The sequence below is a fragment of the Amphibalanus amphitrite genome, unplaced genomic scaffold, assembly GCF_019059575.1.
Source record: "Amphibalanus amphitrite isolate SeventyFive unplaced genomic scaffold, NRLGWU_Aamphi_draft 000063F_arrow, whole genome shotgun sequence".
Lineage (NCBI taxonomy): Eukaryota > Metazoa > Arthropoda > Thecostraca > Balanomorpha > Balanidae > Amphibalanus > Amphibalanus amphitrite.
In genome coordinates, this window is record NW_024881559.1 from 970,178 (window position 1) to 993,663 (window position 23,486).

The following is a 23,486-nucleotide window of genomic DNA, read 5'->3' on the forward strand; positions in this document are numbered from 1 at the left end:
CCGAGAAGAGTATTTTGACGATTTTGATTTAGGAAACAAGCTGCACTAGCATCGAAGCGTTTCATGATCCATCTCACGATACTCCCTCTCTTCTTTGGTTTTGTTCAGCCAATGGTTATTTTTTCCTCAAGTGGTGCTACTCTGGTTATCAGCCATCGCAGTGGATTGCTCGTTTACTTACTCGGTGTGGGGAAGAACTAAGAAGTTTGATAAGCAATAAGCAGTATTCGTTTTATTATTTTGTACTGATATAAGAAGCCACGAAGCACACTGTACTAAACACGCCACTGTGTTGATAATGGGTCGCAGTCTGGCTGTGAGTTTCACTGAGGGCGGATGCCGCTCCCGGCGTCTCTACTGCCATCAGTTATGGGGAGCCCACTGGGAGTGCCGAAATGTGGCAGCCCGGCTGCAGCGCCAGTCACCACAGCGGCAGTGGCGTCACTCACCAGTCGCGTGTGCGCTAGAGCTTCGCATTCCACGATGTGGTACACATACAAAAACCGTAAGCGGCACGACGTTGAGTCATTCGTACAGCGCAGCAAATGATATAACTTTGTCACATATTCATATGTAAAACCGGTACGAAGTTTCTAGGTCTGCGTCTGCTCAGGAAATATCTTACGCTCACTTATGCGCATATACATATGCATGCCAACATAATGTCAAACGCATCGAACATCCCGATAACTTATACTGTTTTACGCCAAGAAAAGCAAACCGGGGCATACTAAGGTGCACCGTGCATATAAAATAAAAGGATGACTATCTGCTTGCTGAGGGCATTAGCGATGTGATTCATGAGACTCTACATACAGCGACGTCGACACATAATTAAATACTTCGTCCGTGTAGGTACAGCCATAAACAAATAAATGATCACACAATACAGTTGATGAGGCATGACTTGACGCCGCTGTTTATAACACACTCGTCGGAAAGGCCGACCCGCTTCGGCCTCATTCAAGCTGGCAGAGTAGGTAGATCGACAGAGTTACCATGGTCAGTGACCAGTCACACGCGAGCGAGAGGTTCGGATTTCTCGTGACAATGACACACCCTCATGACTTTCGGCCGTCCATGTTGCTGCCTGGTTTGTTATCATAGTACTACCGTAGCAGTCTGAGCCAGTCAGATCAACTACTAATGTCGACACGACCCCCGAGACTCAGCAAGCGGATCAATCTATGACGGGCATGACATTCATCACGGCGTTTATAGCGGCGCACTGGGGAAGCTCGACACATACCAGTCGCGCGTCTGTGTTCAGCGCCGCCAGCAGCGTCACAAAGCGCCGACTTTGGTCCCGATCCTCGCCAAGTGGCACTGCGCTCCTCGGAGTCCCGCGACGCTCTGGGACCTTACCGCACCATCGACAGAGTTTCCGACACAGAGCCACTGTTGGACTGCCTTGGTCTGGTCTGCGAGAATGCAACACTGAGACACGCGCTTAGCGCGATGGCGTCGGTATGAAGATACAGCTCTCAGCAGGACCTCATGCATTGCAATGCCACTGGCAGACGTCATAGTCATGGTCCGAGACAGGCCGATGGAACTGACTCAGACGTTGATGACGCTGTCGTGTCCCTGGTCGATGGACTGCTGTGTTCGAAGCTTCTCCTCCATCTGGTGCAGCATGTCCTGCATTCGGCGGATCTGTCGGCAGCACCGGCATGGACAATGAGAACTAGCGCCGATAACGACTCAAAGCATGCATTGGAAGTGACAAAGGCAGCACACAATGCCTGATTGTGCAACCAGCTAAACTATAATGTCGGTTTCTCAGAACAACAAGATATCAGACGCAGCTCACTTCAGAAACCACTCCGCTTTCGTAACTCGCTCGTAATTTGCAAGTTGTATTGGGCAAGGAATCGAAGGCAGAAATGCAAAAGGCTGGTGCCACATATGACTTCGATAATTTATTCCCCTGAATCCGATACATTATGTTCAGGCGAGAACAGGCATACGATGTCACATGATAAGTGCATTTAAGTGACAGTTAAAGTGAAAAGGTGATCTGAAGGCCCTACTATTGGCTCCCAGTTACTTTAGGTTAATTACAAACGCACAGCAAAAGTATGCATGCATGAAATATTTTACATCGAAATAGTTGAGCAAACCGCTTGTCTACAACCGTTTGGGAGTAAACGCCTCGGGAAACGGTTTTGCACAGATTTAAGTTAAACATGTTAAATCATTTGACATGTTTTATTAAATGAACGATACGTTTTATAGTTATTATGCATTATGCAACGATAAGTGAATACCTAATATATACGTATAGGCACACACATATTTGCGTAAAGCGAAATTTGTATGCACCAACGGCGAAGGCACGCCACTTTCTCACCCACCTCCTCGTCCTTCTGCTGCAGCAGCTTGTCCGCCTGTCCCGTGTCGCCGAACGTCTGCGACTCCCGCTTCAGCTTCGTCCGTGACTTCATCGCCATCTGAGAGATCTGAGATATGCACTGCGTGCGGAAATTCTCGTACTGTACTTCCTGAGTCATGTCCTGGAAGGGGCAGACGCACATCAGTAGCATCTACGGACGGCAGCTAAACGGTCTGGAAACGCTGCTTCTACATAGATAGACGGTTCCGCAGTCATGCAGAAACGTAGGCTGCACCGCAATACACGCGCCGGGATTTAGACTGTGCCGCATTACGCATAGACTGAATTGTACATTTGATTGTACGCATCTGCATATACTTTCTGTTGTTTGAGATAAAATATGCATTTAAGCCGAGCTAGGGCGAGGACCGGTAAAATTTGATTGAAAAGAAAAGTTCGCCTCAAAATAAAACATGTTAGGCTTTGATACAGCGATTTACAAACAATGCCACCAGCCATACGGGCAAGCATCCCTACAGATCTATCTATAAGGATACGCATGTAATCGTCGTACATTGCGTGACTGTCTGACGGACTCTGCAGCTGCACTCACCTTCAGGTCGTGCATGTGTGTCGATATGAGCATGGTGCGCAGTTTGACGAAGTCGCAGTGCTGCTGGTTTTCGACCTCGACCACGCCCCAGGGGTACTGGCGGCCGCGCACCCGGCGGCCGGCCACCTCCAGCACCGTGTTGGAGCCGATCACGGCGAACGGGAAGCTGGCCTTGAGCTCGGCGTCCTGCCGCTTGAACTCGTCGTCCTCCTCTGGGTCACACTCGGGAAACTCGTATATCTGACGGCCGGCCGGGGTGTGAGTTACCAACACACTCCGTGCGTACCACTACACAGGTTCAGTTCAGAGCATGTTCACTTCACTGTTCAGCACACGTTCATGAACACGAACACGAATGGGTGGCAAAAGAAATATGGAACTGTTTTTCTCGAAGTACAAATAGGGCAGCATTCCGAAAGTCGCTAGCGTCTGCTATAGCTCGTATTATTCGTCCCAACTTTCTAACGGACTAAGCGGTTCTTTAAAAACATCAAAGAAAGATGATCACTTACTTCAATCTGGTTAGCTGCGATGTCTTTCATCATATTTTCCTTCAATCGTTTCTTCTCTTTTTGTGTTAATACGTCGGCTTTAGCTATCACGGGAACAAGGTTCACCTTTTTATGAAGTCGCCTCATGAACTCTATGTCCAGTTGGCGCAGGCTGAAACAAACACGTGAAGCCAGTTTCCTCATACTGCAGGAAATAAGTAAGAACAATCGGCAATTACAGCCCAAACAGCCGGATATATCAGCGTGGCTACTTCAACTATTTAACACCTCAGGGTTTAGAACGACATATTTGCTCAGTTCAGTATAGTCTTTAGAAAACCAACTAGAACTCATTAATTAAAGACTGGAGATCTACAACCAATGACTCACGTCCCGCCCACAGCACCCGGAGTTCAATTGACTCCAGTGAACGAAACGTGCTATGAACTCTTAACGAACATAAACGCAAATTTGACCCATCCCAAACCGTTACGACCGTTCCATGCTTCTATCCTCAAGATACGGAAATCCTTCTCCTCCACGCCGCAACCCCCCTCCGGGCTGGACAGGCAACTTTATCTCATGCGGGCTGCTCCCTTGGAGCGGCACCGCTGCTCCCGAGGGAGCGCACCCGTAGCCGGGTGCAGTGAGTGCCTTGGGGCTGGGTGGCCTGTCCTCTGGACGGGCTCAGCCCCGGCGACTCACTAGGGTGCCTGCCCAGACCAATGTCTCCCCCTACATCCTATCATCCTCCCGGCTCTGAAATGGTCTCATTGGACCGAAAGGGCCTAACCCAACAAAACAAACAAACAAATAAACAAACAAACCGTTACCAATTCAGCCGCATGCGATGGGAGGTGGTTTGAATGTCTCGTCGGGGCTACAGGACGGAGGGTGACAGTGCCATCGGCGATCGGCACTCACCCGTGGCCGTACGGAGGGATGAAGTAGAGGCAGCAGTGCACCCGGTTGTCCTGGATATTGCGCCGGTTCAGACCACTCTCGTCCTGGAAGTACTTGTTGAACTGATCGTCGATGTACTTTTCACAGACTCGGTAGCTCTCCTCGCAATTGAGCGCATCTCCGAAACCTGCGACATTGAAGCCGGCGGTCAATTTAGATCCTTAGCACGATAAGCCTTCACACGTGTGACCCTCAGTCTGGACAATGTTCGAGCTTCTGGCAGCACAAGCAATACTCGTGTTAAGGTAAAAGGACGAAACTCAATATGTGAGTAAAGCGTTCTGCTGTCTTCTGCCTTGGCAGGTCATCAATGAGTGTCGTATTTCTATGTTACCCAGCACCACCAGTCCCATTCACTGTCGTACCGCTGCGGCGTTGTTTTCCTTTCCTTGTGTCGAACTGGGCCGCCGGTACTGACGGTTTCCCTGATCACCGCTCAGCGCTCAAAGCTCACCTGGCGTGTCCACCACCGTGAGGCGCAGTCGGACGCCCTTCTCCTCGATCTCCATCGTCCGCTTCTCGATCTTCGTCGTTTTGTTAATCTTCTCTGAAAAGGACAATAAGCCAAATGTTATGAAAATGAGGCACAGCGCGGCCCATTGCCAGCAGAAAATATGGATAAAACACACAAAACTTATCAACGAGCTATTTTGCGTCAAACCCGTTCTCTTTCGAAGAAAGAAGGGAGGACAACGAGTAGCCTCCGAAGTCCGAATTCTGAAGGCCGACATTACAATACCGACGGGCAATAAGCACGATGACGAGACGGCAATCGGTCGTGATAGCGTCTGTGATGAGCCGCCACTAATGGACCGTGACGGACTATGCGTGCCTTATACAGCGTTCGCCGTGTTTATTTATTGGATCGGCGCCGTGCTATCCGTCTTTGACATCACCTGCGCCCTGCCCCGATGCACATCACTGATTCAGCCATAACAAGCCTCAACATAAACACAGCGGCGATCGACTGACGAGCGACCGACAGCCCACAGGCCGGCGCGCGGCGCCGATACGCTAAAGTAATTACCCGATACGGCGGCTGAGACGGGTCCGTGATGGATCGGCGAGGGGCCGATCGCTGTCTGCGAGATGAATTAACGACAGCGGGCTACTGGAGCACACGGCACAACACGGCCATCGGTCACCGGGGCAGATCCCGGTGAGGAACGGCCAGCGAGTCTGCCCGACAGCACACCTGTCACCAGAGCTCAACTTCGAGACAGAGCTTTGAAGTAAGAAGTGGTGACATAAGACCGCAGTTTTAGCGGGTTATTTTTGGTTGAACGATGTGAGCTAATCATGATCTACATTCGTTACCGGCCACTTCATGCACGGCATCTCGACGGGCCGCCGCAGTGACAAACTAGCCCACTTCTCATCCCATTAGCAGCGCAAACACCCCCGCGGACCGCCTGTCATCCCGGCGGCGTGTCGGGCTGTCCTGCCGGCGGGCAGCCCCTCAGAGGTCCAAGCGCAGCTGTCATCCCGTCGCGTCTCGTACGTCTTGCGTCTCGAGTCTCTGCCGCCTATTTCCGTCCGCTGAGCCTCGTGTACCGGGGAGGGGAGCGCTGCGCGGGAGCCGCCCGTCCGCCCGGCGCCCGGTACGCCTGTTACAGCAGCCCGCTGCCTGCAGCACCGCTCCGGTGCCGAGGAATGCGGCGAAACGGCTTCCTCGTGGGCCGGACCTTAGCGCAGTGCACCTGTCCATGTCCTGCAGAGCCCCGACCACACCCCGGCCGTCCGCCCCAGCTCCGACTGCACCCCACCGCGCCGTCAGCCCCAGCGCCGTGACCCGACCCTGCCGACCCAGCCGTGTCGAGCCACCCGTCCGCGACCGGCTCAACCCAGGTCAGTGCGGCCAGCGCCACATCCGGAGCTGACGAGCCAAATATTTAGCACCGGTCCTAAACCAAATGCTACGAGCCATTTCCAGACGCTGCGAAAGTAAATAACAAAGCAAACACAGCGTGCTAAAGGCAGCACATTCTAAAGCTCGCTTGTCTCCCACTAAAGGTCGAGGTCTCCATGGCCAAACTGTTACTAGCGAGAGTGGTGAATGCATAGAAACCTTCCATTGATGGTCAACCACATCCCAATTAACTTTCAAAACACTGCATCACAGGCAGCTTGAAACCACACAGTTTACGGATCAGCCATCGTTTCACTGCAGGCGCTTTCAGTAGCCACAATATTCACTGGTTTTCTCGAGATAGAATCGGATCAGCGAATACGTAAAACGTTCCTATACCCGCAAATGCTTACTTGCGAGTCATGTTAGAATAATCGTTACTTCCCATCGAAATTGAAATCACTTTCCCACTAATAAGGTGAAATAAAGTTGCAGGAGCGTCAACCGGTCGGCAGCGAACCCCACTCCACCTGCAGTAGCCGTGGCAGAGCTCTTCTCTGCACGACACACCCCCGTCTCTGCGGACAATCGGCGACCGCAGCCGGCCGCCGATTTTACACACATACGGCCGCCGTGTGCGGTGACCGACTCCGTATATGGTGCGTGTCCACGGTGCAGCCCGCCGCCGCCGTGGGAGAGGACACGGCGTGCAGACCGACACGGTCGGCACGCAGCGGTCACTCGGAGCGCCTTGTCAGTCAGCCGAGCCCCGACCAGCCACCCGGGCCGTGACAGCAGTATCAGCCGCCGCCGGCTGTTGGCGATATTAAAACACGGCAGCCGGCCCATTCCAGCCAAGGTCGGGGCTGGGCCGCGGAGTGGCGCTGGCCGGCCGCGAGTCGCGACTGCCTGTCAGTCTGACGCAGCGCCGGGGCGGACAGATCCTCCCCGAGACGGACGGACCGACCGACTCCGGCGACAGACGTGACCAGCCCAGCTCGTAAACTGGCTGAGAACGATGGCACGGAGCGCCGAACGACGCGTGTGACCGACGGTGAAACTGCGGGGCGGGCACTCCGTGCTGCTCCGTCCGCCCCCACCCTGCACGCCGCCCCGCCCCGCCCCGCCCGTGCAGCAGTATCGCCGGGCTCAGGTGGCACGGTGCCGCGGCGGCCTTGTCGGAGAGGAGAGAGGCCGCCGTCCCGTCTCTCGGAGTGACCACTGATCACCCCTCCCCCTGTCCGACCGCAGCACGTGGGCGGCATGTCGAGGGAGACAGGAGTGATGACACAGTGGCGTCCCCAGAAACCGGCGCCTGGCGATCGGCAGTCGGCCTGCAGAGATATCTACTGCACCGGTATCCATCGATACTGATCGGCCTGCACCGATATTCACTGAAGGCCGAGACCCATTCAGCAGCTGAACTGACAGCACGTCAGGTCGGAGAGAGCGGAGCAGAGGGAACCTATTTAGCGGACCGATGATCGGTGCTCTGAGACCACTCTGGCAACCACTGATCGACTGTTACCGCTATATAAGTCGTCATTGATAACGGACAACGATCGGCGATTGGCGATCACATCACTGTCTAACCGGTGATCGACATTCACCATTAGGCGACCGCCGACCAGTGGAGAATAGGCGATTAGATTTCGGACAATGGAATAAAATGCTGACACTCTCGTCAGAGCTCGTGTGTTAGAGCGATAGTCGTAAATCTAAGGCGCGGCGCAGCTAGAGCGAAGCGGAAACATGCATCTGCATGACTTATATCCCTCGCGAACAATGTTGGCAGACAAACGATCATTTATCATGTAAAGTATCCTTGACCGTCGGCTATTCGTGATTGTCAGCTCATTACGCACTGTTCACCAGTGCAGAGAATATGACCTGTGCACGCAGTGCGAGGTAGCTGGTGGTGGCTCGATGTGGCGCAAAGACACGGCCCTGAGCCAGTGACCCGTCGCTGCTACACTCACCGAGGCCAGGGGCGGGGCCGGGTCACCGGGGACTGCCGCCGGACTCAGTGGCAGCCGGTGAGGCCCCGCCGCGCTCTGAGGGTGTAGCGCGGAGGGTGATACAAGGCTGGCACTGCAGGATGGAGGGTGAGTTACCGTTCCGGCGACGATAAACCGACTGAGTATCCCGGCATAACTCGGAGTTATGACCAGTGGCGGATCCAGGATTTTCACTGGGGAGGGGCTGCAGGTCATAATTGGGCGCCACGCCCCGGATGGGCGCCATAGTCGCATCGTATTGGCGCTGAAATATTGGCGCCCAGTGGCCCTGACAAGAGGCGCCCAGGATCAGTATGTACATACAGTGACACCACACGATTGGAAATATCGGTGCGGAGCGTACTGAAACGACGTTATTCGACTGATTTTTGCATCCTAGTCCTAGTATGCGGCACTCCGATGAGTTGCGAATTGAAAATTGGCGCCACTGCGCCTTCGGCGCAGTGGCGCCAGTTTTCCTTGGGTGGGGGCTGCCAGTCCCCGCAGCCCCCCCCCCCCTGGATCCGCCACCGGAGTTATCGGCCGAACTGTCGAATCTGGGTGGGCGCCCCGCGGGGGGACGCACGCATTACAGATCTGTCGGACTCGGGTCCCGTGCCCTGTCGGCCGGGTGCGCTGTGGCTCAAGGGAGCAGCAGGCGACCCAGCTGAGGTGCGCCTCAGCTGCCGGTGCACGTGTTTATACACCGGAGAGCTCTGAAGCGTGAGCGCATTCCTGAAATATCGAGGATCGGATGGCTCTGCTGACTCGGCTGGTGCCCGTATCAGAAGGCTGATGTTTGGCGTCACGGCACCACCGTGACGCAGTGCCGGAGTGACCCGCGCCCGGCCCCGGCCGACCGTCTCGGCCGACCCCTCAGCGGCGCGGTCTGCAGGTCGGCCCGGCGCTCCACTTTCCCGGCGGCGGGGCGGCGACAGAGCTCGCCTGCTGGGGTAGTTACGACTGGGCGGGCCCCGCGCTGACCGACGGACAACAGTGTACCTACCGCACGCTCCCTGTCTCATGACACAGTGGTGAGATTCCACTGGCAGCGCAGGGGCGACAGCGGCACACCGCATAGTAACCAACGGGCGTGGCCGGGGCTTCATCGCGGAATGTGCCCCAGTCGCCGGGCCCCATACGAGAGCGATCATTAATAAAAATCACATCCTTTTGTAGAGAGGCCTCGTCAGGAGCTGACGCAAGACCTTGCATCACTGCCAGTCAACTCGGTCAGGAAAATGCGTCTCAGTGATCAGTTTTCTGCGACGTGTGCAATGTGCACGTCATTTCCAAGAACGTAAAGTGCATCATTGCAATGCAGCCATTCGATGTTCCCATGACGGCTACCCAGGATAGAGTCGACGACTGCCCAACTTATTCACTTAAAGCACACCTTGGGCTTCAATCATAGACGTTAATCGGTAACTATATATAAAGAGAAAGAGAAAGAGAAAGAGAAAGAGAAAGAGAAAGAGAAAGAGAGAGAGAGAGAGAGAGAGAGAGGGAGAGAGAGAGAGAGAGAGAGAGAGAGAGAGAGAGAGAGAGAGAGAGGGAGAGAGAGAGAGACCACTCGTCCGTCTGAGTCTGGTTATCAGACAGGTAGAGGTCTGTCGGTCATCGCAGAGGTCCGAACATACCGGTTGGGTCGCTTGATGCTCCCAGCCTACTGTCGAACTCGGTGGAGGTTGGTCGGTTTCGGTAGAGGCCCGTGCCTACCTGTCGGATCAGCTGATGTTCCGTGCTTACCTGTCGGATCGGTGGGCTGCCGGTCCTTGTAGAGGTCCGTCAGGAACAGACTGTTGATGAGGGTCGACTTGCCCAGGCCCGTCTCGCCGACCACCATCAGTGTGAAGTCGAAGCCTCGCTTCACCGACTTTCTGTGCACCTGCTCCGGCAGCGTGGCGAACCCGATGTACTCCTTCTCGTCCTGCGTGCAGTAAACACCACGAGTCAGCTTATAGCCCCAGCCTCAACACGGCCTATTGGTTCGTCATTCTCCTCAGCCGTAAACCCAGTCCATCAGTCTTATCACGGCGATTCGGCCTATAGCCTCAGCCTCAAAGAAGTACAGCCCACCGCTAAAGTAATGTAGGGTTTTACCAATCTCAACGGTTGGCTTTGACTGGCGATTGTTTAATGCGGAGTGATCGAAAAGAAGATGCCAATAGCTAAAGTTGCAGCTGCAAGGGTGACGATACATATAAGCTACATTCAAAGTTTCATTGTAGTCTGGCTAATCGTTCCTAAGCTTCAGAAGCAGAACATACCCATGACTGAAACCACACATTACTTCTGCTGTGGACTGTACGTCAGCTGAACACAATCCTTCTGCCTCCTCAGCCTAAACACGGCCTGTCAGCCACAACACAGTCTACAAGCCCGAACGCATTCAGTCAGCTTCCTCAGCCCTATAGCATAGCCCGTCTGTTACTTCTTGGCCCGTAAGCCTCCTCGTACTTCCTCGGGTGCGAGAGTAGACCGCAGCTCGCACTGGTGAACTACATACAATGTAATGTCAATGTCATGTTAATTGACACTTTTCGCAATTGCGTCAACAAAGCATCACTCATGTGTGTATACGTGGATGTTATGTAGGATGTACCCTACCTATTCATATTTGTATGTACAACGTATTTACTATGTGTATGAATTGCATTGCATAATGCACCAGCTTAAGCACATAAAAACGGACATACGCTTTTATATATCTAAGTCTCCTTAAATGTTGATATTGAAATGTTCGACAAACACGCGCACAAACGCACACAAAAGCACGTCGCACGTCGCAGTTTGCACCGTGTTGACAGAGAAGATAAGGAGCATTTCAGTGATGTGGTGGTAGCTTGGTACGATGGAGTTCTCGCAACGGCCTCAATTACCTCAAATACCTCAATTGTAGCTCACATTGCGAAGGTCAAATGATCGGAGTTTCCGTCAGTGTCCACAATCTATACGTGTGTGGGAGGGCGAATGAAGCAAATGGTTATAACAACGTTGTTTCGGTGTTCATCATATTAAAAACGTTTCCATTAAAATTATATTTAATTTTAATTAAATTAAATTTTAAGTAAAAACGAACAAAAAATCAATTTTGCCGCACTAATTGTGCTTCATACCGAAACATTTCCGCAGCATTTACAATGAAGCATATTATTCCTGGAGTGGCTAGCAACATAGGACAAGGTTAAATGACCAGCGCGGCATGAGAGGAAGTTTCCTGTACCGTTTGAGTGCGATGAGCTGCCGGATAGAATATATCGCTGGCCTGGCCCATTCAACACAGAATTAAATATTGCTTAACAAGGTCGATGATAAGATAACCGTGACAGCGGGCGGTCACGCGAGGTCGAGGAACACGCGCGAGCCGACACTCACCCCCCGAACCACGGCAGGGTAGCTGCGCTGCTTGATGCCATTCTGGAAGATGCTCTTCCGATTCCTGGCGCGCGCCTCCTTGGCCAACACCTCATCAATCTTTCTCTTCATGTAGTCGCTCTCGAAATCGCTCGGTCGCAGGAGCGCCATTGCCTCCGCGCCCTCGGGATTCTCTGGCGCTCTTAGAGCTCTTTTGCTTCTCTCAGGGTTCTGCGACCGCCACCCTCAGGGTTCTCCGAACACCGCCCTCAGGGTTCTCCGGCAGTCGCCCTCAGGGTTTTCCAGCCGCCGCCCTCAGGGTTCTCTGGCCGCCTCTCTCAGGGTTCTCCAGCCGCCGCCCTCAGGGTTCTCTGGCCGCCTCTCTCAGGGTTCTCCAGCCGCCGCCCTCAGGGTTCTCTGGCCGCCTCTCTCAGGGTTCTCTGGCCGCCTCTCTCAGGGTTCTCCAGCCGCCGCCCTCAGGGTTCTCTGGCCGCCTCTCTCCGGATCCTCTGACTGTCACACTCAGGGTTCTCCGGCAGCCGCCCTCCGGGTTCTCCGGCCACCGCTCTCAGGGTTCTCTGACCACTGACCGGGTATGATTACTGAGGCGGCGCGCACATTCCGAGCACTGCTGGAGCTCCTGCGAGTGGGCGCGCCCGGCGGACGGTGGGCGGGCGACTCTCACCGCACGGCCGACACTCGTTATCACCGCCCGCACAGCGAACAGCTCCGCTTCACACGTTCACACCCGGCGAGCGGGCCGAGCGACTGGGCTGCGCCGACGGCAGCCGGTGGTCGCACGCCAGGTGTCACAGCCACAGGTGTCGAGCGACTCACACAGACGCGATCTCTCCGACCCGCGGCGGTTTACCTCCTCACTCCGATTGGCACCAGATCACAGACGGGATTGAATCGCACCGCGGCACCGGCCCTGCGTCCGCGCGGGGTGGGAGTGCGTCACCGACGTCCGGTGGAGCTTCACCGGGCGTCACCGGACACCGCACCTGGCGTCATCGAACACCGGAGTCACCCCACGCGCCGCCGCCGTCCCGGGCCCGCCTTCTACCTGCCGCCGCCGCCGCCGCCGCCCACCGGCACGGTACTGACTGCTGCGGTCTCCTCCAGTGGCGGCGGCGGCGGCGGCGGCGGCGGCGGCGGCGGCGGCGGCGGCGGCGGCGGCGGCGGCGGCGCCCCCTGCCGCCCACCGAGCCGCCCCTCCGGCGGAGCTGTTTGTTTGAGTTGCCCTGCATCTATGGGGAGCCGGCGGGGCGCGGCGAGTTTCCGCATGCCGTCCGCGTGCCACAAACACGGTCCGGGTCGTCCGTCACGCGCCGGATGACAGACCGATGAGCGACCAATACGGCCGGTCAGACGCTGTCAGGCGGCCCGCCGCGGCCCGGGGAGCAGCACGCCCCGACCCACGCCCGAGACAGGCGGTCCGCTCCGTGACCTGTCTCGTCAGCGGCGGAGACCCACTGTATCAGAGCCACACGGCCTAGGAGCCGGCAGTCCTCCGTACGGCAGACTTTTAAGTGAATGGGTCAATGAGTGACAAGGAATTACGAGGCAATACATTATACAGCAGACGCATAGATGGCGATTTTGACACACATCAATACGCAAATCAGGGTTCAAGGAATATAGCATATGCATTGTAATTTGCCGTGAGGACGCTGCAAAATAAACCAGGCTTAGATAGGTACTCGGGTAATTCCGCTCCAATGTTTCGCTTAGACATTTTTTTCTTAATCAATGGATATCAAAGCGGAAACAGTGCATTTAGTTAAAGCCTTTCGTGACTGATGCCTATCAGATGCCTATTTACTTTGCTTCTATGCATTTAGGATCCGTTTGATTTTAAAATGGCTGACTAAAGAAGCAGTTTTACCCAATATGTGTTTCCGCAACAACAGACAACTCACAGTGCATTGGAGTGAATCTGACGCGTTTCCTGTCATATTATATCACAGTGTAGGTAATTATTTATTATTTATTATTATTTATATTATTATTTATAATATTATTTATATTTATATTTATATTATTTATACCTATTATTCTTTATTATTATTTTAATTATTTATTACACTATGATTATATGAAGCAAATTGTCATAATTCCTTTGTTGCAGAAGCCTGGAGCCGACGTATACTATACATTTAGAAAGTCGAGCCTTGACGTTCGGAGTGGCACGGCATCACTGCCGATAGGGGCACTCGGGTCATTTCCAAATGAGTCGTGCATGAAAAGCAGCAATCCTCCAAACTACGTCAACTCAGCTTAAAATGGTAAGAACCTCAGCTAAGAAAGACCTTAGCAATAATGACCGTCTAGTTAAGGCACCGGACGCTCGGACAGTCGAGGGAAGCTCCAGCGCGCCTCAACGCCAGCTAAAAACAGAGGTTCTGTGCACATTGCACACATGGCCCAAACTGTACACGCGTTAGCTCTCGCCGTCTGCGTTGGACCACCGTGAGTCCTTTGTGAACCCTGCGCCGTCGCCATGTGAGGCCGGGTGCAGTGTCCCCGTGTGCCGCCCGCGTTGCTGGCTGACTCGGCTGGAGACGACCGGAGACTGCGGCGGTCGCCGCGCGCGCCGGTCCGCTCCGTATCGCCGCTATGTGTTTGTGCTGGCGGGCTCAGCGAGGACCGCGCAGGGGACGGTCGGCCTACAGCCGGGACCGAGCAGAACACGGGACCGGAACCGCCAGCAGCGCACTGCCAAACGACCGCCGAGCCGTCAGCCAGTGACACGGCCCGCGGGCAATTATGGCCTCAAAAATTAATTACGATTATGAGTTGTAACTGCATCCGCTTATTAGAACCAGCAGGGCTTCAAGACGAACTTGCAAAGAGTCTGGTGACAAATTGAGTTGGCTGGCCCATTGGGATAATTTGGGGTCTTCATGGTTTGAATGGATACATAACGCACTATAGAAGTACCAAACCTGTATGAATATCGACGTTTCCAATAACATCTTAAATCTGTACTCTATATAACATCTAAATAAAAATCAGCCACACACGAGCGCTGATATGAAACTGACTTGCATTTGGATCCGACAGGTTGCGTAATGCGGATACGGGCGCTGTTTAATAAATGAATATGCTGATCGTCAGCTACAATCAAAGCGAGCCTGACGCAGTGTTGCGCGAGTGACGCAGTCACCATATGGTTTAGAGTAAACTGATAACCCATTCGAGGATCGTATCATAGGCGGCGGAACGGGGGGGGGGGGTCACCGGGGCACCGTGCCCCCCCTTGATTTGGCCATTTTAACATTAGCCCTGGGCGTTGCATGGAAAGAATGGGACCAAAAGTCGGCAGTGCCCCCTCCCCCTTAATTGAAGGCGTTCCGCCGCTACTGAATCATATCCAGTGGACGACAAGACTTGTCAACCTCGGCACTGCAGGCAGTGGGTACGGGTAGCGGCAGTGCTTGCCACAGAGCGGACCACGGTAGAGAGAAAGGTCGCTTGAGTAGCAGAGAGCGACTATCACATCTGACCCAGCTCTGTTGCCGATGTCCCAGCAGCGGCCGGTGGCGACAGACCGAGGTTCGCCGTATAAGGGCACGGGTCGGCGGGGCGTCACTGCGTCTGAATGCCTGAGTGGAAGGGTACACAGGCGAGGTGCAGGGTGCAGGCAGCACCGGAGCGAGCAGCGCCGGCCGCGCCGCTGTCGGCGCCTGAGACGGGCTGCTAATGGAGGGTGCTGCCGAGAGCCGAGCCGCTCCGCGTGCAGCCGCCGCCGCCGACACCGCTGATATATCGTCCGATCACCACTGACCGGGACAAAACAATGACATCATCGACCAAGGTAACTCAACAGGTCTCACATTGTTCCGCTATTCTCTCAGTGAGCAAACTGGGACTGTGGATAACAAATCCATCTAAAAGCCGTGTAAACTGCTCGCCACCACAGCTCCATGGAAACCGTTCATTTCCGCGGTACCGCACGCCCTAGCCGCCCGCCCGCCCGAGGCGGCGTCTTTGGCCGTCGGCGCTTCCCAGCCGGACAGACTTCCCACACGGACTGGAAGCGTCAGTGTGTGTCACCAACAACTCCTGCCACTGTGTCACCGACAACTCTTGACACTAATTCAGTCCGAAAGGCGTCTCCGCCACCGCGCGTGCAACAAGACGGCCCATCTCGACTGAATGTCTCCTCTGATAGCGCCGGAGCCGGCAGCGGCACGGCGGAGAGCGAGCTGGGAGTGGACTTTCTCCGGCCTCTCTCCTCCATTGCCCCTCTGAGGCTGCACAGAGCGGCTCGGCGCAGGTCAGAGCGGAGCGTCGGCAGTGCACGGCTCCGCCACTCACGCACACCCGATGGAAAGTGAGCCAGTTGGTCCGCTGGTATCACGGCGGTTGTGGCGCACTGGCCGGCTGGTGTTACGGCGTTTGTGGCGCACTGGCCGCGTCACCTGTCGTCTCTGACCGGCACGGCCAGAGCAGCGCCCAGCCCAGCGGCAGATGACGCGGACAGCCGACCGTGCTGTCGCACTGATGACAGCTGCAGACCGTTATGCTAGACCGCGCAGCGCTGCTGAAAGGCCTGACCTCCGGCCGAGACAGAGTGGTAACGCACCTATACAGACGGTGATCACTCAGTGATTAACCAGCAGACTGACTGCGGGGCTGAAGAGTGAAGGACACGAATGTATATCTGATATAACTTTAAACTTGGCTTTATGGTCTGAAGAATAAAAGAAAACCTCTATACCTAACAGAAAAAGGTCTAGCTTCGCTAACGAGCGTATCAAATGTTGAACTAATAAATCATGACTGAGCTCGCAGTGCCACATCAAAGAAGCTGAAAAGCATTAGTCCGAACATAGAAAAGTTAAAACATCGCTGAGTCTCAATAAGGGTTCATAAAATGCAAAACAAAAACAAACTGATGTAAAATACAGTAAACTTCGGTCAATTTCGGGTGAACTATGTACATATGCCCATATCGTAGGTCGTTTATGGCGTGCAAATAAATGTCATCATAAATAAACATACGAGTATGCTTGCGGTTAGCTCATCGCAAACATGCCGCAAACAAGCTCAATAATGTCTCCCCGTCTTATGTAACAAAAATAGAAATAGAGTCCGATGATTGATGAATAAGGTCATTGAAAAATAAAGCATCTTAAACAATCTTGCACAGACGCCGAGCAATATCAAGAATAAATAGATGATCGCTTCAAGCAGCGAATATCGGTTCAGATGTAGAGGAACGCCTTTGTTGAAAGTGTACCACTGTGATGATCGATTTGCCCCAAGACCCTAGGTATAGACTATGCCTTACGCCTACACCATTCCTGAGAGCATCTGAGTAAGGTTACCGTCTGTTTGCTCTCAGCCACCGTCGATGACTGAGAAGTAGCATCTCCGTGTACTGTGATAAGAGCTGCTGCATGTTGCAAACAGTGACGCTCGAGGCGCACAAGCTGCGTTGCTCTATCACGTTTGCACACAGATTGGAGACACATTTGGCAGCCACCCGACGTGCAGACATACGTGTAGTCAGTCACAGTTGATCGCCAGTATGCAGTATCACTGTTTATTAGTGTTCGACAGATGATAAAAACGCCCCAGATAGGTACGAAGTGAGAGAGCACGTGTGCTGTACAAATAACGATAAAAAGGAGCGCCGCACATTCCAAGTGATCAACGTCATACTTCTGGGTATAGAATGACACGATAGCTCCTATTCACAATAACCAGTCATTCATTCAAGCACAATCATACAGTCTGATAACTGCTCTTTAGAAGCCTCAGGCTTATCCCGTCTTTTTTTCTCTTATCATTTCCGTTCTAAGAACTGGACGGTTACCGGCAATGGTTAACAGAACAGAAGTGGAGCAGCTTCAACATGAGAAGTAATAGCCTTTCCCCGAGGCGACCATGTAAGCGTGGGCCAAGTGGTAGGTATGTATCTGCCTTCCAGATTGGGGAGGGCTGAGATGGCGAATGAACGTCTCGGCCCAGTGTCTCCTGCCCCGAGTTCTTATTGCGAGAAGCAGATGGCTTACCTATTGAAAAGCAAAGGGAACTAACAAAGCCTCACGACAAGGGAGAGTGAGACACCGACGTCCCACAGAGGCAGCAAACTCACCTGGTCACCTGATGGTCCACATTTGACGAACGCAGCCGAGGTCAGGTCCAATTGCAGCGGGTCACATGAAAGACAGATGGGCGGCGGTGTCACTGACGAGCGAAGCTTGGGTCGCTGTCTGCGCCCGGGGGCCGGCGGCAGCGGCGGCAGGCCCGACATGCTGTCCACGACCACACGGCGGCCTTACAGCGGCTCCCAGAAACGACTCTGGCACGGTGACGGCACCGGAGCCCGCCGGTGGTGACTGAACGCGACCGAACCGGAGCCCCGAACCTGACACCCACCGCCTCGCGCACGCCCCCAGCTCAGTTACACACGGGAGATGCGGGACGGGTGAGCGTACACCGGGACGCAACAGCTGCAGCGGCAGCGCAAAAACGAGATCAGAAAACACCAGCCAAGCCACACTAAAACAAAGAAATATAGCGTAACAAGGCGAAGCCTCCAATATTAAGCACACGTTTAGCACATCGATCAGTGAATGCTATGATTTGCTACTAGATCGTATTCATAATACCTACTAGTCAGGGGCGTAGGCAGGGGGGGGGCCACTGGGCCATGGCCCCCCCCTTGGGCGCCGAAGGCGCCCTTTGCGATTGGAGGGCGCCGAAGGCGCCCTCCAATCGCAAATGCAATTGTGATATAATCGAATCGAAAAACAATCGCGACTGGAGGGCGCCCTCCAATCGCGAATGTGTTTACAGGGAAAATACGGATGGAGGGCGCCCTCGGAGGACGCCCATTCCAAATACGCCCTCCAAATACGGTTGGAGGGCTCCCTCGGGCGCCCTCCAACCACATTTGTAGGCTGAGTAGCTCTCTAAGCGTAACGGTGGTCGCCTATGTAAGCCGCTGTCCTGTAAATAAGCGCCCTCTCACCCGAAGGCGCCCTCCTGTAGGTCGCCACCCTGCTACACATTGCCGCCCTTCTGCTGATCGGCGTCCTCATAATTATTGGCGCTCTCCTACCTATTGAGCCCTCATGTGAAATTTTGAAGGTCGCCTTTCTCCCTTTTGGCACCCTCTTGCTCAGTGCCGCCCTCCTACCTATTGGTTCCCTAGTCCTTCCTGTTGAATGTTAATCGGGGCCCTTCTCCTATTGGCGCCCTCGTGTAGATCGCCGCCCTCCTAACCACTGGCACCCTCCTGTTGATCACCGCCCTCCTATACACTGGCACCTTCCTGTTGACCAGCGCCCTCCGCACAGACGCCCTCCTGTTCGTGTCATCCTCTTGAGCAAAGGCGCCCTCCTCACCATTGCCACCCCCATTTTAATCGTCACCCTTCCGCTCATTGGCGACTTCCAGTTGATGACCGCCCTCCCACCTATTGGCGACCTCTTGTTGATCGCCACCCTCCTATTGGTGCTCTCCTGTTCCTCGCCACCCTCTTACCTGGTGGCGCCCTCCTGTTGATTGTTGATCGGCGCCCTCCTACCTATTGGTGCCCTCCTGTTGATCGCTGCCCTTCTATCCATTGGCGCCCTCCTGCTGCTCGCCAACTTCCTACCTATCGGTGCCCTACTGTCGAAACTCGGGATGTTGATCGGGGCTCTTCTACCTATTAGTGCCCTCCTGTGGATCGCAGCCCTTCTACCTATTGGCAACATCCGTTGATCGCTGCCCTCCTATCATTTATTTACTCCTTTGGCATGTTTTTCAACTTAGTCGTTCTATTGCACATAGTTGATGTCTTGCCTGTGAAAACTGCCACAAATGAACGTGCATTCAGCACAATGAATGAAGTATCTATACCTACCAAAACTATCTACGCTCTACGATGCACAAAACACGTCTTTGGTCTTAACGGATTGATCCTACTTTACGTGCATCATGGCATCTATATGGATTACGATTAAGTATTGTCAACAGGTTCGGGCGCAACAGCAGGCATCTGAAGTTTCGGTGATTGAAACTGGTTATGTGGGTACACTGTATGCATCTGTGAGAAGGCTATGAAGGCTGGTCTGAGGTAATTTGGATGATGTTTACGCATCTCGCGCTCCGGTATCAATCCGATACGGTGATCTGGTGCGTAGATATGCCACCGCCAATAAACTTTTATACATCGACACCCATGAGCCAAGCTTTCTGTACAGTTTGTGTGGCAGCGGCCCGACCAAACCTTAGGTATTTTTTACACCTTCAAATTTGGTAAAAGAGCGAGAGGAGCTTTGAACAGTGATCGTATAAAAGGCGTGCCTAAAAAGCGGAGGAAAAGGTTGTTTTCAAAAATTTCGCGCGCCTTCGGCGCAGCATTTCAAGAACACTTGACCTTTTGTGACCTGGAGTATAATGAATACACACGATGCAAAATCAATGCAGCACGACCTATACGAGGTTACGCAAAAAAAAAACTGGTGGCATGGTAAAAAACGCCTCCCAACCCCCCAACCCCCACTGAGCGATTTTTTATCTCGCGACCGTATGGCGCCCTCCTTGGGTGAGGTGGCGCCCTCCTTGGGTGAGGTGGCGCCCTCCAAACCCTTGGCCCCCCCCTTCGCGATTTTCTAAATACGCCGCTGCTACTAGTAATCAACAAACCAAATCACGTTCACAAACAAAACAATTGGAACAATAGCACAGCCTCGCTCGGACTTGATTAAAAGTTAACACACACACACAGCCCGACCGCACGACCTGACCGTGACCCGGCATCACGCACGGGTCCGACCCCAGCTCTCCCCACTCACCCATGGTGTCGGGTTGACGCGGCTCACGGAGCGGCGGGCGGCTCACGGCGCGGCGACTCACTCAGTGTGTGAGTGTGTGAGTTCGGGCCGGGCGATGGCGGCGGCGCTCCCCGGATCGATAGCGGTCCAGCCGCGCGCCGCCGGCCCATCGCCGCCGCCGCCGCTGTCGGCAGTTCAGCCCGCTATCGAGCAGCTCACACCCCATGGTGCCGGCCGGCCGCTGAACAGGCCGGCGCGCCGACCGGACCTGCCCGGTCCCAGTCAGGACTTCCGGTCTCCGGGGTGAGGCCCGCACCTGCTGGCTCCTATATCGATAGTCGCCACCCTGGGACGACACGTCATGCTGCTAATCCCGGTGAAGCCCCAGTTCCACGACTGTGCTAAATCGGAAAGCTTTGCCCTTTGATAGCCGCAAACCTGGCAGGCTTATAGGTACACTTGTACAGAAACCACTTAATTACCTTCCTTGAATTACGCTTTTCAATTTATGCGCATAATTTTTATTCATGAGTCAAATACATTTAGAAGGTCAGAGCAATGTTCATTGATCTGGGTGGAAAAGATAGAGCTGGCCAGAAGCGGCAATAAATGACACTGAATAGTGACTCTGAGTCTTCACAATGGGAACTTTTCGCATGCGTAGTTTCTTTGTTTTGAACGGATAAAGCGATACCTATTAATTATTTCATAAACGGCTACCAGCCGATCGGAATCTTTCGGGCTATGGAGAGGGTTTGGGTAATTATTTCATTCAATAGGAACGTGTTTTTTGACGTCCTTTTTTGGACGTCAAAAAAGTCCTGTGACGTCCTTTTTTAGGGTTCCTTTTTATCAAACGGACATCTGTCCTGGCTTCTCTCGGGACCAGTCAATCGGCAGCCCTCCCCACACTTTAGGTAGGTACCTTATCCGGGCTGGTGACCAACCCCGCCAGGCAGCTGGTGGTGAGGGCAAGTCCAGTGATTGGGCGAGCTGTCCCAAAGGGACATTTCCGTCCCACCGGGACGGTTTCTGCCATTGCCAGCGCATCGTCGCGTCAGTGGCACGCACAGTCCACGGTTCATTCCCATAGATCTGCAATGGTCTTGTCAGACAGAAATAGCTTGCTGCCTGCTCACAACAAAGGAAGCAAAGTCCACGGTAAACGAAACTCTTCAGTACTGGAACGACAGGAGGTGTCAGTGTCACACCCAACTCCTCCCAAACCTCAAAGGCCTCAGCCCCGTCTGACGTCCAAGCAGCCAACTGGTGGTTTCTACACCTCCCAGTAGGCGGCAGCACCGGTGTCCTGCCGTCCCGTCCCGTCGGAGCACTGGCGACCTCGCGCTGCGCACGGCATCAGATCAATAGCGGGCCAGTGGCACAGCTGCGCGCGACCGGCCGACACGGCGCAGCCGGCGCCCCGGGCATGTGACCACCTCCTCTTCGCCAGTGACGGACGCGGGCTCAGTGACGTGCCGATCAGCGGGCGACCCGAGCCGGCTGCAGCTGACCCGGGCCGCTCCAGTGACCCGTCCGACTGCCGGTGACCTGCTGGTGACCTGCTGGTGACCTGCTGGTGACACGATGTGGCGGGTGCCGGCGCCAGTGGCGCTGCTCGCGCTCCTCGCCCTCGAGTCGACCCGAACCAGTGACGTGCCGCAGATCATGTGAGTAACCACCATAGCGTCCCTCGCACACGGCCACGTCCCAGCCAGTCTGACGTGTCGCGGACAGGCCGAGACGGTTCAATGGACAGGCCTGACGTGAATATGTCACTCTGAGACTGGTCACGTCACACTGACTAATCAATTTATTGGCTGTCGGGGACGTCGCGTCGCGGTCCGAATTCCGAGCTCCGTCTGTTAGACGCCCGTCTGCTGTCGGGCTCTAACGACTGGGAGTCTGACGGTGGCGACAGCGGCTCGGGTCCAGTTTTGAGGACCGGCACAGGCCAACAAGGACAACACTCCGGGGGTCACGACACAATCGGACCTATTTAGTGTCTAGAGCGATAAACGAAGAAAAAATATACATGTCCACAGCGATTTTCTATGATTAACAATTTCTTGACCTATGGTTCCATGCAACTACAAATACCACACTGATAAAGTGAGCACTGCCCCTGATGACCTCCGAATGAGAAGCCATAGGTAAAACGTGTGGCAGGGTTTCGATGCCTGCGGTCAGGGAGAAACGGATAGAAAGGTCAATCACCGCCACGGTCAAGTACAACACTATATTTACGCTATGTGCGTGATGCAATTATGCATACCACATGCCATATAGCAATGTTTTGTGCTGCTACCCTGCAGCAATGACTTATACCTATGGGTAAGTGAAAAGTATTGAGTGATAATCGACACAGACGATTATAATCGCTTCCTTAGGCTCATGGTGAATAAGATGAAAATGACAAAACTAAGCCTCACAGCGACTTAGGTATGTGCCAAATTGCTAAAATAGGTACATATTAACCCTCGCCGGCACAGGCCATTTTGCGTCCTTCGACGGCACAAGGGGGGGGGGGTTGGTACGACCCCCCCTCGCGTTTGGCCCCTGATCGAGCTAGAGCTTCGCGGAAAAAACGAGCGTGTTGCCCGTCACGAGACGAAGCCGATGATACCCAATTTTAAGGTCCTAGGTCATCGGGTGAACTTCCAGGTCAGGTCAATGACCCGAAAACCGGGAAAATCGGGACCTGTTAGAAAGTCGTAAAGTGTGGCTGTTATGCGGTTTTCTGGGGTGCTGATCACGAATATCGTATTAGTTTTGATCAGAGATGATGTCTTCAAGCATTTAGACCAGGTCGGGTCAGGTCAGGTCAGGTCAACCGGTAGGGGTTGTGACGGGTATTCGTTATACGTGTCAACCGTCTCTGACAGCTTCGTAACATGTTACGGAGGCACCAAAACTACTTCGTAAATGTTCAAATGGTTGCTAAATTCGAATTCAGCTCCAAAAACTAGCCTAGAAACATGTAAAACTCGAAAAAGTGAACCGAGGTCACCCGAGGTCACCAAAGGTCAATGACCTGACCTGACCTTCAGGTGACCTTGACACCCACCCTTATGTATGGGAGCAACATCAAATCACATGTT

At 53.9% G+C, this 23,486-nt stretch overlaps 2 protein-coding genes across 9 annotated transcripts in view; one reads left to right on the forward strand and one right to left on the reverse strand.

Annotated features, from left to right (window-relative positions):
- Window positions 1–217: 217 nt before the first annotated feature.
- Window positions 218–20,493, reverse strand: LOC122378700 (septin-4-like). 3 transcript variants are annotated; one of them, XM_043360119.1, is made up of 9 exons: window positions 20,407–20,493; window positions 17,715–17,722; window positions 9,998–10,178; window positions 4,857–4,949; window positions 4,364–4,529; window positions 3,461–3,611; window positions 2,949–3,188; window positions 2,358–2,516; window positions 218–1,656 (listed from the first exon to the last, which is right to left on the reverse strand). In XM_043360119.1, exons 1-9 carry the CDS (start codon window positions 20,408–20,410, stop codon window positions 1,561–1,563), a joined length of 1,098 nt encoding a protein of 365 aa, XP_043216054.1. In that variant the 5' UTR covers window positions 20,411–20,493; the 3' UTR covers window positions 218–1,560. The 3 variants fall into 3 exon arrangements, with proteins under 3 accessions (XP_043216054.1, XP_043216052.1, XP_043216053.1); XM_043360117.1 differs by lacking the exon at window positions 20,407–20,493 and having other exon boundaries at window positions 17,715–17,955; XM_043360118.1 differs by lacking the exons at window positions 17,715–17,722; window positions 20,407–20,493 and adding an exon at window positions 11,627–12,713.
- A 1,226-nt stretch (window positions 20,494–21,719) lies between these two features.
- Window positions 21,720–23,486, forward strand: part of LOC122378701 (voltage-dependent calcium channel subunit alpha-2/delta-3-like) — a 50,681-nt gene continuing 48,914 nt past the window's right edge. For 4 of the 6 annotated variants that reach the window (XM_043360123.1, XM_043360125.1, XM_043360122.1 and 1 more), the window contains exon 1: window positions 21,763–22,055. In XM_043360123.1, coding sequence (XP_043216058.1) covers window positions 21,973–22,055 — 83 coding nt within the window. In that variant the 5' untranslated portion in view covers window positions 21,763–21,972. Of the gene's footprint in view, window positions 22,056–23,486 lie in introns of all 6 variants that reach the window. The other 2 variants (XM_043360126.1, XM_043360120.1) reach the window with 2 other exon arrangements.

Bases quoted from the DNA above. Each gene is read 5' to 3' on its own strand.
- LOC122378700 (XM_043360117.1), bottom strand. From the start codon at position 17,873: ATGTCGGGCCTGCCGCCGCTGCCGCCGGCCCCCGGGCGCAGACAGCGA. The intron at 4,530-4,856 runs GTGAGCTTTGAG...TCAATGTCGCAG, and splicing joins CACGGTGGTGGACACGCCAG to GTTTCGGAGATGCGCTCAAT. The intron at 2,517-2,948 runs GTGAGTGCAGCT...TGCCCCTTCCAG, and splicing joins CACACATGCACGACCTGAAG to GACATGACTCAGGAAGTACA.